This window comes from Geospiza fortis, unplaced genomic scaffold (assembly GCF_000277835.1).
Source record: "Geospiza fortis unplaced genomic scaffold, GeoFor_1.0 scaffold10, whole genome shotgun sequence".
NCBI lineage: Eukaryota > Metazoa > Chordata > Aves > Passeriformes > Thraupidae > Geospiza > Geospiza fortis.
The window spans coordinates 6,298,310-6,317,665 of NW_005054326.1; the positions used below are offsets into that span (position 1 = coordinate 6,298,310).

At 39.7% G+C, this 19,356-nt stretch overlaps 1 protein-coding gene across 1 annotated transcript in view; it reads left to right on the forward strand.

Annotated features, from left to right (window-relative positions):
• Nucleotides 1-823: 823 nt before the first annotated feature.
• BICD1 (BICD cargo adaptor 1) overlaps nucleotides 824-19,356 on the forward strand; it is a 91,004-nt gene continuing 72,471 nt past the window's right edge. Inside the window, exons 1-2 of the mRNA XM_031057019.1 lie at nucleotides 824-835; nucleotides 5,617-5,829. Coding sequence (XP_030912879.1) covers nucleotides 824-835; nucleotides 5,617-5,829 — 225 coding nt within the window. The remainder of the gene's footprint in view (nucleotides 836-5,616; nucleotides 5,830-19,356) is intronic.

Consider the following 19,356-nt stretch of genomic DNA (forward strand, 5'->3'; position numbering starts at 1 on the left):
TCCACACAATGCCTATTAATTTTTTTCTTCTGTCATCATTAAGCATGCATCTGCCTGTGTTTTGATTGCAGTGTGCCAAGTATTTGCATTTGAGGGCTTTCATAACTTCAGTATTGGCTTCCAAAAGGAAACTATTGGCCTGTCTCTACCATCTTAAATGAGCATAAGAAGGTCATGCCAGCTGCATAAAGATTTTTCTAGATCTTTATGCAAAATTGTAATTTTGTCATTATGTTATGACAAAATTTAGAGGTCTAAAACTCGATAAAGTTTTAAGAAAGCAGATATAATCTGGTTTCTGACTAGAACCTATCAGTTACCTCTGCAAGGGTGTTTTTTGGTGTTGCACTGCTGAGAAACGTGTTGGGTTTAGATTCAGTGCCACATCACAAGTTATGGAGGAAGCAATTTTGTACCAAGTTTGAGGGAAGGAGCAGATCCTGCTCAGGTGCTGCTCAGCCTTCCCTAGAAGGGATTTTCTTACAGACCTGTCTGCCACTAATTGGTGCTTAGCCAATGAAATTCAAAGAATCTTGACCTTTTTGTCAATGAATTTTGGAAAAAAAAACAAACTAGAAAAATACCCATATATAATAAACTTAAAAAAAAAGTCTTAGCATAGGGACACAGGATTGCAAATGACTAAGGGAATATTCGGTGATAAATGGGCATTCAAGTTGTGCAACAAAAAAAGGCCTGTTCCTGGAATCTACCCATATCATCCTGAGCAAAGATTTCTATCTGTGGTGCCATACTGATATTTGACTAGGAAACATGCTACCCTCTTGGATAATCCAGGCTGTTTTCTCCCTGCTTTTGTGCTATGAATGTGGAGGTAACTAATACATAATAGATACATGATTCTGCTTTGCTGCAAGTTAGCAGCTCAAATAAGGTAATCATTGGAACAAGTTCAGTGCTGTTGCATTATGCATCAGAGAAAACTACAGTCAGTGTCAAAGCCATAAAGGCAGGCTGCCTGCTTGTCCTGATAAGCAGTCAGGTCATCTTTACTGCTTATTAATTATTCCAGAGCAGAAGAATGATTTCTGTGAAGCATTTCAGAATTCCAGCCCCAGGAAAAGTTATTTGTAAAAATAAAAGTGAAATTCAGAAATAGCAGCCTTCATTACCTACTTAAGTTTTAAACGAATCTTTTGCGTATGTGCTGCTTTCCACACCTAAATTAGAAATCTAGCTTCTCTCTTTAGTTTCTTTCTTGAAGTTGTAACTATAATTTTTGTTTTAAACACAATTTTATGTCACTGCACATTAGCTTTGTACTGCTGTTTATATTTATCAAATAACTATGATATGTCTGGAGCAGTCAGTTTTCTATTGTTCCTCTGTAGATCTGTGCCCATTTTGTTCACAGCATTATTTCTGTCGTGTCACTGCACATTAGCTTTGTAGTGCTGTTTATCAAATAACTATGATATGTCCGGAGGAGTCAGTTTTCTATTGTTCCTCTGTAGATCTGTGCCCATTTTGTTCACAGCATTATTTCTGTCATACTTGTTTGCTTCTGACACTGGAATTTCTGGGGTTACTTAGAGTTCAACAGTAAATGATGTTTTTCCTCCAAAGTTAACATCATTCTGCATGATCAAATTTGATTTCTTCCTTGTGTGCACTCACTTTTACTATCCTTTATCATGACCTCAAATAGTGATCTCTATTTTTTTGTTCTCAAAGTTCCAATTTTAAGATGCCTTTGAAAAATCATGGTACTGTTAACACAGTTCTGAGGTTTCAGGAGATACGTGTGTGTACATAGTTTAATGGTGACTTGTTACTTGACTTTCACAACCAATTTATAAAGAAAAGCATCTTGTAACTCAATCAAGAGAGTCCTTTCAAACAGAAATCTTGAGAGAAGTGATGGGACCACAATAAGGTGAAAATCTGACTGCTCTCTGTTCGGACAGTCTTTGTTGAAGCAGTAAACTTGCCTCAGTCTTTGTGGCTGATTTGAGCTATTGTGCCCGCTCTGGGAGAGGCTTTCTCAAGGAAATACAAGCCCTGAAGGATTACACAGCCCCTTCTGGGTCCAAACTTGAATCTGGAAGATGTCAGGAAATCCCCATGCTGTGATTACTGAAACCAAGAGCCAACAAGGGACGAATAGTGATTTCTAAGTGGTTTTAATGAGGACTCCCAGCAAGCAGTACCATGCTGAAAAGAGCTGTGGTAATTAACTGATACATCTGCACAGTATAGTACAGCACCTGCTTAGAATACCTGAGTCCATTCCATGAAAATACCAAGATCTTATTCAGTGGTGAATACAGGGAAAAGGGAAATGCATTGCTTTTTGCATTGTTTTTCCTCTCCCTCAGTGTCATGACACAGAAAAGCTGTTTCTCCACTCAGGCTTCCATGGCAGGCTGATACTCCCACATATACAGCACCACAAGATCTATTCAGCAAACCAGTTTGCACATGACCCAATTGCAAGTGAACTTCCTTTAACTTGCAGTCCAGGTCATCACCTTCTCATGTGAGCACAGTTACTTGAAATATTTCACATCATAGCAAGGTTGTAAGGTCTTATAGATAAGTAAATGTATTAAGCAAATTGTTAAAATATAAAATCAAAATAGAACAAATATTTGGCTACCAGCTGAAAAGTATGATATATGATTTAATTTAAAAGTGATCAATCTCATGGAAGACTTTAAGTGGACATGTCTGGAAAGTTGAAACCTTTTGGTGCTCTGTACAGGCTATGAAACAGAGAAGCAAAACTTTTTGCTTGCTTATAATTAAAAGGTATTTCATTTTCATCTCCTTGTTGCATTGATCTGCAGAATTACCATCAATATCAAAAGTGAACTATGCTTGCTTGCTTTCCTTACCCTGATTTTAACATCTTGATAGCAGTTTAAGAAAGGAATATTCTAATATGGATGGGTTGGAACAGGCTTGGCCATCAAGGAAATGAGGAGGAAATTCTACTATACAGGTTACTTATCACTGGGACAGATTGCCCAGAGTTTATGGAGTCTCCCTCACTGGAGATATTCAAGAATTATCAGGATGCAATCCTGTGCCATGTGCTTAGGGATGACCCTGCTTAAGCAGGGAGGTTGGACTAGATGACCCACTGGTCCCTCCTGATCTGTTCTGTGATATGGTAATGCTCAAACTGATTTCATAGGAAAAAAAAGTTTATATATTTTCTGTGGTCATAGATACAAGGAAACGTGGAGTACATATTGTATTTGGGTCCCCCCCAGATGGAGGAAAAAATGATGAATCTGACTCCATGTTCTCAGAAGGCTAATTTATTATTTTATGATACTATAATATATTAAAGAACACTAAACTATACTAAAGAATACAGAAAGGATACTTACTGAATGCTAAAAGATAATAATGAAAACTCGTGACTCTCTCCAGAGTCTCAACACAGCTTGGCCCTGATTGGCCAATGAGTGAAAACAACTCACACCAGAATCCAATGAAACAATCACCTGTTGGATAAACAATCTCCAAACACATTCCACATGAGCAAAACAGAGGAGAAGCAAATTAGATAATTCATGTTTTAATTTTTCTCTGAGGCTTCTCATCTTCCCAGGAGAAAAATCCTGGGTGAAGGGATTTTTCAGAGAATGTGAATGTGACAAGTACACAGTAATTTTCCACTATGCTGTGCACCCTCCCCAAAATCTATATTCATAGCTGTTCTCAAGCATCACACATGCTAAAAGTGCACCTTCAAAGTACATTAGGGAAAACCTGGCATGCATCTGGAAGGGTGTCATCACTGTGTACTGGTGTTGAACTGTAGTTCTCTGATAGAGAGAGGGCTCCAGGTAACATTTATTCATGAGCTTCTCCACCCCTGCAAGTCCTACCTGCTCTTCTGCTGTGTTTTGATTTTACCCCTTTACATTTTTCTTATAAATGTATTTACAATTTGTAAATACAAATTGGAATATTTGTATTATTTGACTTTATTGACTGCTTTATTTGACTGCTGCTTTTTGCTCAGTCTCAAACTAGAAAAAGTGAACCATAAGTGTGTAGAGGAAGATAATTTATTAGCAGTGTTCCCAAAACGTTTGTCTTAGATTCAGAGATATCAGTGCTTAAGTTTCATTAAATTGAATTTCTTGTTATTTGGAAAATCCTATTTGGCAAGTTGCTGATGCTTGCTATTTCAGTAACTTACAGCTTTTTGAGAAGACAGCTGGGTTAATACATTATTGAATATTTTTAGAATCCTTTAATGCTGAGTTCACAGGATTCTCCAAGTGAAGTAGACTTAAAAGCTGAGAAGTTTTTGAAGAGAGTTTTACTTTGAAGTTTCTAAGGGTTGTTTCAGTTCTAGTGCCAGTAAAGCCTAGAACGTGTTCTGAACGGCTATAAATAGCAGCAGTGAAACAATGGATTTAATTTGGCAAGGCAAAGGAGGCCACAGATTACAGTGGGTACAAATGTGTCCTGTGGTTTTGCAGAACTGGGTAGAAATGAGGCATTTAGGGATGGTTTTTCACTGAAATAGCATGTTACTATGACTCAAATTTCTCTCATGTATTAGGAGAGGAAAAAAAATAATGGTGGTCTTTCAGATGTGTTCACTTGGATTTAAGATACATGAGAGAATTTTGCCTGAGTTAGGCTAAATATTCTTCACATTAAAAGCCCTCTTTTGTCTTTCTCCAGAATCAGGTTATGTCATTTTCAACTAAGTGTCTTTTTTAAAAAGGTAATACACTCAAATCATGTTTTGCTTTTATTTTACTTTATATTTTATTGCTATTTTTATTTTTTGTATCTATTATTTTATTGCATTATTTTTTATGTTATAGTATTGCTGGGTTTTCCCACCATTTTTTGTAAATGATATCTCCATCATGTCTACTATCATGGCTTGTAGTTTGCTTTCTTCCAGGTTGCTCCAGAGCTGTCTAAAATAACATCAGAAATTGTCACTGAGGAATACTATCTTATTAAATTGATCAGTGTAAGCCAGTAACAAGAAGACAAGCACTGAAATTTTCTCTCTATTTAAACACTTCTCAAACAGTTAAATATCCAACAGAAGCAAAAAACATCTGAGTATAAATGAAATTAAAGGGCTCACACACTCTGTGTTTAGCATCCCAGAGGTGTAGATGGCCACTGCTTGGTTCTCAGCTCATTTATTTTTCTCCCAGGCTATAGGAACATTTTTCCATACCAGGAGATGAGCTCCTATAGGAAAGGGTTGTTGGAAATGGAAAGCATTTCAGTGAGATTTGTCAGCTATTTCTGCTCTTTAAGCCGAAACAAACTATGTGTTTATTTTGCGGAACCAGAGAAGAAAGGAGTTGATGAATTATGGGTTGACCTCGTGCAGGAGGATTAAACACCGGCACTAATTAATGGCCAGTTAGCAGAGCACCATCTTCATCTTGGTGGTGTTAACCTGGATGGGGGCCATAAACCCAGACTGCAAACAGGAGCAGCCTCAAGATGCTTCATTCCAGCCAAGTGGGATGGTGGCCCTCAGCTGCTGGGACCGTGTTTAATAGGTCAGAGTTTGGGATTTGCAGTTCTATCCCATTCCTTGTTGATAATTGTTGCTTCAGTAGGTTTTTACTGTGCTCTGTTTTCCCCTTGCAGGCTTTTGGCCAGTCCTTCTCCGTTCACCGCAAAGTGGCCGAAGATGGCGAGACGCGGGAAGAGACTCTTCTCCAGGAGTCTGCATCAAAGGAAGCCTACTACCTGGGCAAGATTTTGGAGATGCAGAACGAGCTCAAGCAGAGCAGGGCTGTGGTCACCAACGTTCAGGCAGAAAATGAGAGGCTCACTGCTATTGTCCAAGACTTGAAAGAGGTAAATGGGGCTGAATTTCTTTGAGGTATCATGGATAACATGGTTCTGAATAGACAAAATACTACAGGAAACGAAAATGCTCACCTCCCAGTCTGTGATATTCCCAGAAACCACGTGGCTTGAGAAGGCTACAATTTAGTTATATTATAAAATAGAACTTTTGTTGGGTTTGAACAACACCACCACCCCCTTAAAAATGTAATAAAACTCAGTTCACGAAGCTGTAATTCCTAAGCACCCTTAGCATTTTGCATTGTATTTTATAGTACTGAATTTTACATAAACACATTTTCTGCACTCTTCTGGTACTCATGCATCTCTTCTCTTTCTCAGCATTTACGTAATTTCTCAGGTATTCTGGACTGCCTAGAATTAAATGAAGCTTTTGCTGGTTTTCTTCTACTGTAAAGCAAAATTAAAGTGCATGCTTGTGTTTAGAAAACGGGTAACAGCAAGGAAGCCAGATGTAATAATTGACCATATAAGACATTGAATAATTTGGTGTAGAATTAAGGAATATGTAATAACTTGCCTTTTTTCCCATTGGAATCTGGAAATTGTGGAATGCAGCAGAACAATTACATGCAGGGGAAGGCAGCACTTGGAAATGAGCCCACATCTTGCCTGCATTCCCTGAGAATGCTTAGACATAAGGATTCTCCCCACTGTCCAGCTGCTGGAGATATTGCTTATGTGAATCTGGAAAGTGATTACTTAATGCATTAATTCATTACTCTTAACAGTTACCATGTTTTTTGTAGCTGGATGGAATAGCATCCTTTTAGCCTACAGAAAGCCCTGGAACAGAGTATCCCTGGAACTGAGCCTTTACTTCCATTGAACATTTTTATTGTACTGCACTTGCCCATAATACAGATCAGGTTTCAGGAAGAAGTACACACATGCTAGCTGTTCCCATATTCCAATTAAAATATGTGATTGTGATTGCTGTTGCAGTTGTTAACAAAAGAAAATCAAATCTATTTTTAATTATTTTTGATCTACTTGTCCTAAAATCCTATCCTAAAATCTTCTTGGTGGCAGACAACCAGCTGCTGACAGCCCTACCTGTTTGGTTTAGCTGACAGGTCCTGATGACTTGGGGTTCAGACACAAATGAACAACCAAGTTAGAAAAAAATGCACATTTGTCTTTGTACTCCATTCTTTTCCTCTGGGACTCCTTCAAATGCAAATCTCCCTTCCATTTTCTATCATGGTTATTGATCTGCAGTTTGTTCAGGAGGCAGTTTCAGTACCTGTCCTCCCTGGAATATTGATTGTCCTCATTTCCTTGGTGATAATAGTAACTCCTAATGTGAAGCCAGCTGCAATTATTTCCTGCTCTAATGCTAAATAGAATCAAGCCATAGTAGTTAATTAAAGTGCAATAAAGGAATTTACTTGAATGAAAATAAGGCTGATAAACTGATTGTTATTACTAAGATGGTGTTGTACCCCAAGTATCAGTCCTTGACTAAGTGGAACTTTCATTTTGTGTTACTACAATCAATGTATGAAGCATAAATGGAATTAGTGCAGTCAGTTGATTACACCACACACTATTATGATTAATTACTTGAATAATAAGAAGAGATAGGGGGTGATTGGCACCTACTTCAGTCTCTTTGTGATCTTTTCACACTGAATTACGCTGGTATTTCACGTTATGCTCAAAGGAATCACACTTGTGCTCAGCCTGATATCCTTTGGTCCTGTGGCTGTGATATCCAAGTGCTTGCTGAAAGGACATGACCTTCTCCTGTAAGTGTTTATGAATTTGTCTGCTTGGTTCTGCCTCCTGCAAGCAGAAAAAAGGAGACTAAACTTACTCCAAATCTTGACAGCTACAAAGGTGAGGGGAAAAAAGTATGAAATGTCTGGTATATTTTGGGGTAAAGCCAGAATTAGGTGCTGTGTGGGGGGATTGCTACAATGAGGAAGCAATTTGTCTCTTTAGGCAGTAAATCTGGAAATATAATTAGAGAAAAAAATGAAAGAAATAATGTTATTTTTATGTGGGCTTCCGTACCGAGTGATGCAAAGATAGATGGGTAGATTCTGGACAGAAGTTGCCTGATTGTATCCTGTCTTTTCCCCTCCCTGCCCTTTACCTCTTCCCCTCAAGAAAAACATGCTTTATGGCTGTTTTTTAGGCCTTAATGAGATATTTTATAAACTAAACAAACAAGCAAAAAAATAATTCCTTTCACCTTCAGTCTTAATAGAAAGGTTTGAATAACTGCTGTGTGGTTCTGGGAATAGTGTTTTTGCATGGATGACACAAAAGTATGGTAGTTTCTCCGTGCACTCATCCACTTAGGACACTGAAGACTGATAGGTGAGTTTTCAAAAAATGACCTCTGTTATTGGTATCACGCTGCTAAATATTACACTCAATGCTTCTCCACTCTCCAGCCTGTTGTGGGAGTTATCTGATGAATTCATTGTGCTCTCTGAATTTGCACAGAAATCCATAGTCCTATGAATGTGTATGAGCGTTTTCTGAACCAGCAGAATGCACTCCCATGAATGCTGATGGCTTTTAGCAATCCTGGGAATTCCATAGCCGTGGAGTTTAAAAATTCATACCTTTTAGCAAGTATCTGCCCTGCAGTCACAGCTGATGTCTGCAGGGCAGCTTGACCTGGATCTCCCTTGCTATAAAAGGGAATGTATCAGGCTCTGGAGAATTATGCACCTCAGACTGCAAAACCAAACAAACTGATTTCAATACCTCTATCTTAGAAAAGAGGTTTTCTGAGAACTTGATGACATGCTTTACCCTGATGGGCATTAATGAACCAGGAATCTCTCAATATAGCTAGCTTTCTACTTCATGTTTAAATGATTAAAGGAGTAAAACACCACCAGGTTTGGTTTTCTTTTTTTTAATGTAATAAAAATCCCTAGAGTGTTGGATAGGAATCTTATTAACTATCACCTAACTAAATAAAATACACATTTTGAAAAGCTGGTAGATTCTTTTTTTCCCCCCAAGACCTCAGATAGGGAATGCAGGCTTTTTAATTTGAACCAAAACTATACAGATTTTAAAGCTGAGACCAGAGAGATAATATTTTGCACTCAGAGACTAGATTTACAAAATCTGTATGTTAGGCATCACACAGTTTATGGTGGTGTCCTCTTTGTATGTAGAGATCATTATGGTTATTAGATTGTATAACCTTCTCTAACAGTATAAATTGCCCTCATTTATTATAAATATTTTAAAAATAATTTTCTTAAGAAACCCATCTTTTTAAAACACAAAGATCCTTTTCTAATTTTCTGGAGTCTGTTTTTTGCCTATTTAAAAGCACTGTTCACTTACAGTTGGGAGAGGAGTGACTTTTTCTCATTTGTACCAGTAGAGAAAATCTCTTCTCACGATAACCGTAAGTATTTTATTGGTGTAGAGAGATGTAATCACCACCTTGAGAAGCTGATAACTGGCAGAGGTGGTTTTGAAAGCCCAGATGACCCAGCTCAGAAGTTGGAGAAAGTTTTCCATACCCACAGACAGGAAATCTCCATATAGAGGTGATGTCTGTATGTACTGCTCCAAAAAAATAAGGCTGAATACCTTGGAGCTGGGCACCTGACTCAAAACAGGTAGCAACTGGAGGGGAAAGAGAATGAGGCAAAGATTGAAGCAGGTGACAGTGTAGAAAATGGAGATAAGTGATGGTACAGTTCAGGAGTTGTAGTTGTTACAAGACCAGGCTGATGAGTTGTTTGGGGTGGGTGCATGAATGTCTTGGTGTCTGAAGGGGCTGGCAGGTATGGTTCAGCTCTTCCCATTAAAACTAGTGAAAAGGAGAAAGCCAAGAGGAAAAGGGTTAAAACTCATAGGCTCTCTACTAAAAAGCAACTGCAGCAGCTGTGGGGATTGCACAAAGAAATCAGCACCTGGGTACCTGCAGCCCATGAGATAACAGATGAACAGGGGGGTTTATGTGATGGCAGTATTAATGGGCCATGGAAATAGCACACACCTGGGTTTCTGGAGGGCAAAAACAGGAAAGAGGGCAGTGAAGAGTGGGGGGAGAGAAAAATAAAATTTTTGATGTATTATTTGCTGAAAGCAGGGGAAAAAAATGTCTAAGGGGAAAAAAATGTCTAAGGTGAAGCTGTCCTGCCCTGCTGCCCTTGAAATCAATAGCTAAACAATTATTTGCTTCAGCAGTACAAAAATCTTGCACTTCATGCTAATTAGAAAACGTGTGGGCATGGTAGTTTGGATTTTTTTGAGGGGAGCTAATGTTTGAAAACAGAAAAAAATTTGCAATCATTGTCTTCAAGCTGGCTTTCATCTAAAAAGTTATATATTAAGAACTGGACTTTCTATGTTAAACATGGCTTCAATCAAAATTTGCTGTTTCCTATTTAGAAATTTTATTTTTTCAATCTGAAAAATTAGGGGTTTTTTTCTCTTTTACAGTTTTGAGTAAAACCTAAAACCTTTAAATGTAAACACTTGTAGTCAAAACCTTGTCATGATGTAACCAGGGCAAACCAATTTCAGATTCTTGTTTTGCTGCTTTGGGTTTACATTTGGGTACATAGTGCATCTATATAATGTAGGTAGTCTATAGTAAATGCAGGTCCACCAATGAGGGGAGAGAATAATGCATCTGACTCCATGTTCTCACAAGGCTAATTTATTACTTTACTATATTATATTAAAGAATACTGTACTAAAGAATACGGAAAGGATACTTACTGAATGCTAAAAAGATAATAATGAAAACTTGTGACTCTTTCCAGAGTCCTGATACAGCTTGGCCCTGATTTGCCAAAGACTTAAAACAGCTCACACCAGAATCCAATGAAACAATCTCCAAACACATTCCATATGAGCACAATACAGGAGAAGCAAATGAGATAAGAATTGTTTTCCTTTTCTCTGAGGCCTCTCTCACTGCCTTTCAGCTTCCCAGGAGAAAAACCCTGGGCGATGGGATTTTTTCAGAGAATGTGAATGCTGCATGTTGGGCACTGCTGTAGGAGCTACTGGGGTGTTCCAAGGAGAGGTTTCTCACTGGGTGAGAGCTGGCCACCTCACCCAGTGATGTCCTTCCACTCTCTGGTTCTGTGGTTGTGGTGAGGTTTGGGGCTCCACTTTATTCTCTGTGCTAGGATTTGTGAATCTACTTCTTTCTCTGAAGGAAGAGCCCTAGCAGCTGGTTGGAAGGCTCTTTGTTCCTGCAGATGAAGCTGTTCCACATTGTTGGGAGGTGGTGTTTTGTGGGCCAGGGAGAGTGGGACTGAGCCAGCTGATGAGAATGACTGTAGCCTAAAGGGAATAGGGAACAAGTTCTAGTCCCTATTTCAATTAATGTTGGGTAAGAAATACTTAGATATTAATTGGGTCAGCGAGCAGAACCCTAGCCTCTCCTGTGTGAGGTGGCAGCCCTCAGCAAAGGCTGTCTCCATCCCTCAGAGAGAGCATGGCCTGCAGCCTGGCTTTCCCATGGAGGGTGGCCTGACTGCTGAGCTCCTGGAGGGAGGGAGCTCTGGGCAACCAAGTGAGGTGATGTGAAAAACATCAATCACTTGTTTTTTAAAATTTTAAAAGTTTAATGATAATAGAATGGTTATAAAAATAGCAATATAATTAAAGTAATAATAATTTGGACAATTTGGATTAGGACAATATGAGACAATAGAAACAAAGAGTTACAGACAGTCCGGGTACCTTTTTGTGGGCAAAATAGGCCTGAAAAAGGACACACTTTAAGAGAGGATTAACCCTTAAAAGCAATAGCTTGTTGCATATTCATGAATCTCATACATGATGCATAAATTCCAATCAAACACAGGATTCTGTCTGGTCAGTGTCAACTTCTTCCTCTGAATCCTAATGGCATCTTCAGGGCTGAGCGAGGTGGGAAGAAGTTCGTTTCTTCTGATAATGGGTGTGAGTCCTTTCTTTAAAAAAAGTATCCTACATAGCATAGTTTCTATTTTAACATTATGTTATAACCTAAAACTATATTTAACACTACTTAAGAAAATTAATACAGCATAACATAACACATATAATATGCATTTTAATATTTGCAAAAAGCCAATCATAAAATACACATTTTTCACAGGTGACTTTACCAACTCTGCATTGAAAAAAGACAGAAAAGCTGAGTCTGGGAGAGGCATCACTGCTAGGAATGTTGTACATACTGCAGGAAGCACCTTAGCTTCTTGGTTGTAGTGACAGAGCTAGTGAACTCTCTTCACTATTGTTGGCTTGTTTTTCTAGTAGTTGTCTGATTTTCTTCATGCAGAGAGCAGGGAGCCTGTGCTCTGGTCTGGTGGTTACCCCAGACAGTGAAGTGATTTAGTGACTGCAGTGTTGACTCTGACTGTGCGTGAGATCCTTACACGATCTCATCTGCTCCCTTGTGGTGTTGTCCTGTGCTTTCCAGTGTCTGCATCCACAGCCTTATCCCACTCAGTCTACTCCAGAGTGGAAGTTTGTTTTGGCATCTATACCAGTTAAAGAAAGCTTGCATTGTAAATATTTATCTGCTTGCTAGTATTGTGGTGGCACTTGCAGCAAGGACCTTTTATTGTGACCTTGACAAGGGGATCAAGTGCACCCTCAGCCAGTTTGCAGACACCAAGTTGGGCAGAAATGTTGCTATGTTGGAGGGGAGAAAGGCTCTGCAGAGCGACCTTGACAGGCTGGATTGGTGGGCTGAGGACAACAAAATGAGGTTTAACAAGGCAAAGTCCTGCACTTGGGCCACAGCAACCCCATGCATCACCACAGACTTGGAAGAAAGCTGCCTGGTGGGAAAGGACCTGGGGGTGCTGGTTGACAGCAGCTGAACAAGAACCAGTTGTGTCCAAGTGGTCAAGAAGGCCAATGGCACCTGGCCTGTGTCAGCCACAGTGTGGCCAGAAGGAGCTGGGCAGTGATTGTCCCCTGGTACTCAGCACTTGAGGCCACACCACGATTCCCATGTTCAGCTTTGTGGCATGAAAGACATGACAAGAAGGACATTGAGGTGCTGGAGCAAGTCCAGAGAAGGGCAGTGGATAAAAGGTCTGGAGCACAAGTCCTACGAGGAGCAGCTGAGGGAGCTGGGGATATTTAGTGTGGATAAAAGGAGGCTCAGAGGAGCCTTTATCACTGTTTGCAACTTCCTGAAAGGAAGCTGTAGCAAGGGGGGATTGATCTCTTAAGTAACAGTAGGACAAGAGGAAACAGCCAGGGGATTTAGATTGAATACTAAGAAAAAATTTCTTCACTGCAAGAGTGCTCAAGCATTGCAACAGGCTGCCCAGGGAGGTGGTGGAGTCACCAACCCTGGTGGCATTTAAAAGACACATAGATGTGTTATTTGTGGATGTGGTTTAACAGTGCACTGGCTCTGCTGGGTTAATGGTTGGATTTGATGTTTTTAGAGGTATTTTCTAACCTGAATTATTCTATGATTTTTAGGGGGAGAATAATTAAGAAAATATGATGAAATATTAAACATGGACATTGTTAATGGTGTTTTGATCCTAATGGACCTTGATGCAAGCACTGCTTTTTGAAAAGAAGCTGTAGGAGTGAGACAGAGTAAGCTCTAGTGCTGCTACAGCAGCCCATGGACATGACTGAGGGGTGGGTGTCAGGTGTCTGAGAAACAAAGTGGAGTTGGGTGTGACAGAGAGATGGCAGAACTGTTCTCCTGTCAGGAGAGTGTTCACATCTCAGTTTAGGGCATTTTCAGCATAATCAGTAGAGTTGACAATATTTACATTCCTTTGTGTTGGAAGTTACTGTCACCTGGTTAGAACCAGCTCTAAATTAGGCTTATAATATGTTATTTTACCCAGTCAGAGGCGTTTTTATTTTCTCTCTCCTGTGTTTAGAAAAGCCTGCCATAGGGAGATTCTGCTAGGCCACCCTCATAAATGTTTCTCTCTTCTTTGCTGATAGTGTTAATACGTGATGTTTTTGCCTTAAGAGGCTGAAAATTTTGCTACAAATACATTGTTTCCATCTGCTTTCAGGAAAAATTTCAGATGGAGCTTAGTCTGAAAGCTTGTTAAAATGGTTTCCTCTGCTCTGCACATGTACTTTCCCTGCTCACAGGACTTCTGAAAAGAAACAAAATCTTTTTCCTTGTCTTGGAGACAAAAAATACAGCAAGCTGTGACTTGCAATTCTACCAAATCTCTCTTCATGCTGTGAAATTAATGGGTATACTAATAGACTGATGCTGTCTCTCTGTGAGAGAAAGAGCTTTGAGTATAGACCACTGTTGACTACTTCTGAGTCTATTAACAGACAAAGATTTAATTACAGATCTGCCATTCAGCTCCATCTTCTGACTTACCACCAAATGCTTTCTTTGGGTTCTTGCTTCACAATTTGGCTGGCAAACCACTCAGGTGAAACTCAAGGTGGCTATGGTAAGATTCACCTTTTTGTTTCCTGAAATGCAGTTTATGATCCTAAATTGCTTTAATCACTCATAAGATGGTTGTGTTTCCAAGTTCATACTCCTCATATGCACCAACTGTAATAGAATAGGAAGGTCAAGAGTTCAGGATAAATACATTTTGTTGTGGCACTGTTTTCTTAGGGTAACCAACTTGTTTTGCTGCTCTTACCCTCAAATATACTTGCAAGCCACAAAAAGCATCTTTGAGTGGTTGTGTTTCCAGTTAATGAGCCCAAACAAGGATTTTGGATACAAATTTGGGATTTGACACATTCATGACACTGTTTTCTTTGGCAAGGTTCAGGCATTTAGCTCCGCTGGGAGTAGCAGAGTCAAACAATGGACACTAGGGAGGTCAAAAAAAGGCCAAGTGGGATAATGGAGCATAACCAAGGGACTGTTGCATAAATACAGAGTGCCTTATTAAAAATACTCAAATTCCCAGCTCCTTCTTTCAGAAAAGGGGCCTCAAATAGCAAATGAAAGAGGGTGCACTTTCAACTGCCCTTGGTAATCTTTGGGCAGTAATTAATCAAATCGGGATCTGGCAGTGCTGTGTCTTACATAAGTTCTTTGAAAGAATGACCCCTTATTTGTGCCTTGGTGGTGTTTCCAAGCCCTTTGTGTCCCCCTTTGTGCAGGGTATTGAGTGAGCACGTGCTGAGAGAACAGCTCTGGAAGCCAGAGGTGTTACCTGGGTTTAAAGAAGAGTGAGGCACATTTCATGGAGGGTTGGGCCATCAGTGCTGCTGCTACCTGAAGATCCAGTGCCGGGGCTGGTAGGGGATGCCAGGGAAGGCATCTTCGTATGATATCCCTGTTTCCCAGCTATCACACACCAGTGGCTGCTTGGATATTGGACTAGAAGCTCTCTGAACTTATCAAAACATTATTTTGTTTTTCCTTGTACATTTTTAAAATGCAAAACTTTTCTGCCTGGCTTTTGTTTCTAGATGAGGAACCCCTCTTGAGAACTTCTTGTGCTGACTCATTCTTTTCAGTACTAATTTGCTGGTTAAAAATAACTTGGGCTTTTGTCTATTCAAGTGGTGCGGAGTAAGATGGTTTTTGGCATTGCTGGGATTAGCTGCCTTGCCAGTTTTTACAGAATCCTTGCAATGTGATCTGGACTCTCAGGAGCAAGAGCTCAGGAGCTGTGTTGACTTGTACCTTGTGATTTCATTCATTAGCCCAGGATTAAGTGAGAAAGGAAAAATACCCTGGGTGCCAGGCTTTCTGAAACTTGAGTCCAAAAGCTTAAGCAGCCTTCCAGATAAAGTAAAGGCATAAGGAAAAGGAGAAATTTTTGCTGGAAGTCCTCACTTTCTGAGTGCATAAGCAAATAGGGCATAAATTGTGATGGCACGTGTTACTGATAAATAATATTAAACAACAAATGAAGGTAAATTTGTTGCCCCTGCTCTAATTAGTTTCCTTTGATTTTTTATTAATATCCTGAGCAGTTTTCAGTTAAAAAAAAGATAGTTAAAGCTTCCCTAAGAGACTTCTTCCCAGTCATTCAGTGTTAGAAAGTGCCTAGCAATTGTTGAGTGCCTTCAGTACTCATTGAGATCTCATTGGGATTACAGAACAGCAATCTGGATGTATTCCCAGCAATCAGTACAGAAGTGGTGTGGTCACACTTCTCCTGGGAATCCACACATGCACTGTAGCCCTGCACGATTTTACCTTCTGTTATTGATTTTCTCCTGTTCCCTGCATATGGATGCACCACTGCCTGTTTTCCTTCTTTCTAAACCTTTTTGCTCATTTTTAAGCAGTACAGAAAGGATGGCACTGACTGGTCATTGGTTCAGAGATGAGATCCATCAAACAAAACTGAAAAATCCAATGATCTCTACTGGAGCTGTGATTAGTTACTTGGACCTTAGGGAAACTCATGGGTGCTAATCTCATGTGAACAATAATTACCAGCCAAGGTGCTTGAGCTTCAATATCTGCTCTTATTTGTTTAAAACCCATGGTTATTTTCAGTCCATTTTTCTTTTTTTTTTTTTTTTTGTCTTTTAATCAATACTGATTTATTTGTTAGAGTTTGTCCTGGGATTTTAGTAGGTAATTTTGGGAAATGGGATTTACCTTTTCCTGGGGATATGTTTTGGCTGCCAGGACATGGAGCATTGCCTGTGACCTGATCCCAGAAGTGCATGATTTGTGAGGTGCAATCAGAGTGAGATGGAGCAAAACATATCTAAGTTACGCCTTTAGACTGTAAGCAACTACTAAAGTGACTTTTGGCAAAAATCCTCCACCAACAAAAAGAAACCACGTAGAATCAAAACCTATGAAACCCTGAAAAATATGAGGAAAGTATCTTTAGGGTTTATATTTTTGTACTCTTTATGCTGGTATTTTCTCATTTGGATTCATTCAGAGTACATCTTACAAAACTGAAGTCTGTTCTGTGTTGCAGCCTGAGGCTGTCCTTAAATGTGGTCCTCTGTGGGACAGGTTCTTCTCTTCAGTTCCCCACTTCTGCCTCCAAACCTCAAACTCATTACCAGTTTGTCATTGGTATGAAATCATTAATAAGTTCTTGGCTCCCATCATCTGTACTAATTGTGCTTTCTACAACAAACTCTGTTCTCAAGGGGAAAATTTATAAGAGGAAGGTGACAGAAGGGTGAACAGCAAGAGCCTCAAATATGCCGCCTCTTTTTCTCCCTTTGCCCTTATTATAATATATGACACAAGCTGGTTATTTTTAGTTATTCTCAACAGTTAGTGCCAGTCAGCATCCAGGAGGTGGGCAGCAAGTCAGGCAGAGGTCAGACAGTGTTATCACCCTTTCATTGTGATGGTCAAATCCACTCTTAAGCTTCAGGATTGAGAGAAATGCACTTTTGCTGGCAAATGTTTTAGATGTGTACGTGCAGATGCTCATACATAATCAGAGCTTGTCTGCTTCTATGACGTTATTGTTAAAAAAATCCCCATCAAATAGGTAGGACTAGATATGAATGCAATTTTTGCCTTCACTGCTCTTTCATTCTGCCTGTGTGGCCTTTCCTCTCCTCCTGAAGCACAGTGTTGGCTCTTTTCAGCTAAATGTGCCTTGAAGGCATCATCATCGCAGAGCTGTGATTTTTCACTTCAGTGAAGTGGTCGGGCTGTCTGCTCTGACACTCACTGTGAACTCTGCCTGAGGAGTGGCTGTGGCATTACAGAGTCAGCTCAGAGTGAGCTGGGTTAAAAATGGGTCATTTCCCACCAGTCCTGCACACCTAGTCACGACAAGGGCATCCAGAGGCAATGCTCTTCTTCACTAGTGCAGCACTGTGAGGTTTGGCTCATGGTACAGGGGGTTTTACACTTGTTTCTTGGGGTCCATTGTGTCTTGTTTTCCCAAGAGAAGTGGCAACACAACAGCAGTGAGAGGATACAGGATTCTGGTTTTTTGCTTAGTATCTGGATGTGATTAAAGTGGCAAGGGCAAAATTCTGGGTCAGTGTGGAGGAAGGAAAGTGTTTCTTTCACCAGCACCTTCTCTCATATGCCATGACTATGTGCCCTTCCCAAATAAGGCTGTGAGAAACAACTGCTTACTTTGAAAATTTAATAAGGTTTGTTAAACCTTAACAAAAATACAACAAAGGACTACATAAGGAAAAAGCTGCAGTACTCAGAACTGCCCTCATGGATACCACATGGCCAGTTCATCTTCAAGATGGATGCTCAGTCTTTTATACCCCTGGGGTTGCATCAGCCAGCCCTGGCCCTTCCCAAAGTCTGTCAGTCAGCTCTTCTTTGCCATTTATCAGTGGAAACTGCTTTCTGTAACTGGATTGGAGGTCAGGTGTTGCCATGCTGCCCCCCTAAGCACCAAGCTTTTCCATTCCCCACTGCCCGATGCCAGGGACACCTGTGCAGCTTCTTTGTACCCGTCCTAGACAGCCCAGGCTGTCTGATGGCAACAGTACAGGGGGGAAAGGGAACTGTGGGGAGAACAGAGGGCATCTAAACTACAATAACATAACTGTACATCACTAAAGCTTTTCTTAATATTCACACAGTAGTTATCTTTTAATTGCAAGAGCCAATCATCTCATTATCCATCTATAACAAGGCACACAGAGATGCATGAGAAAAGCAGGGAAGAAAGAGTAAAAAATTCAAGAAATAGGTATGGATGGGAGTTGGTTGTTAAATAAATGGAAATATATTAAAGAGAAAACTTGATATTTTGGTCTATATCAAGTCACTCTGCTGGTGTGCTCACTCTGTTGGTGTGCTCCACAAATGTGAGAGGAAAATGATGTCCTTGGTTTGTTATCCAAGACAGAAATGCAGTGAGGAAGAAGCACTGAATCTGCAGACCCCTTTGCAAGATGTTCATAGGCACTTTGTGGAGCTGGAGCTCACCTTATTTTGGCAGCAATTCCCATTGCCATTTTACTGCACAGTAAGTTGCTAAGCAGATAAGACATAGCTAGAGATGTAGATTTATATGATTAGTATGATCTTGATATTAATTTCATTGAAGATCTTTGAGTCATTGTCAGAATATTTGAATTTTGGAAGCTAGGATGTACAGCTGTTTTTTATGCAACTTGGTTTGCAGTGCTCTGTAAATGTCAGTGGTGATTTGAAATTAGCCCCTTGACAGCTTTCATGTATTCTGTTTGCATTTTTGTTTTTACCCATCATAAATACTTTTTAAAAGCCAATTATGAGTTTTGCATTGCCGCTTTTCTTGCCCTCTAGAATTTGACTTACTCTTTCTTCCTCTTAACTTACCTAATTTCTTCCAAACAAATCCATTGTGAGATGGAGCTTTATGCCAGTCATAACTGCCATAACTCTGTTTTAAAATAAATCACTTCATTGGCTATAAGTGAAATTTAATCTTAAATTGCTAATAGAATTTAAAAACATTTCAGTATTGTTAGTCCACTTGAAATTGTATTAACATTTTCAAGGGAAAGAAGCAATGACTGTACATGTTTTGAAGTTCAAAAAGTGAAAAGTTTTAGTGTATTAGAAAGGAAAAATAAAACTAGGTGGGTCTTTAAAATGAGAAATGCACAGCCTTGGGGATGTTTCTGTTTAAGAAAACCTCCACC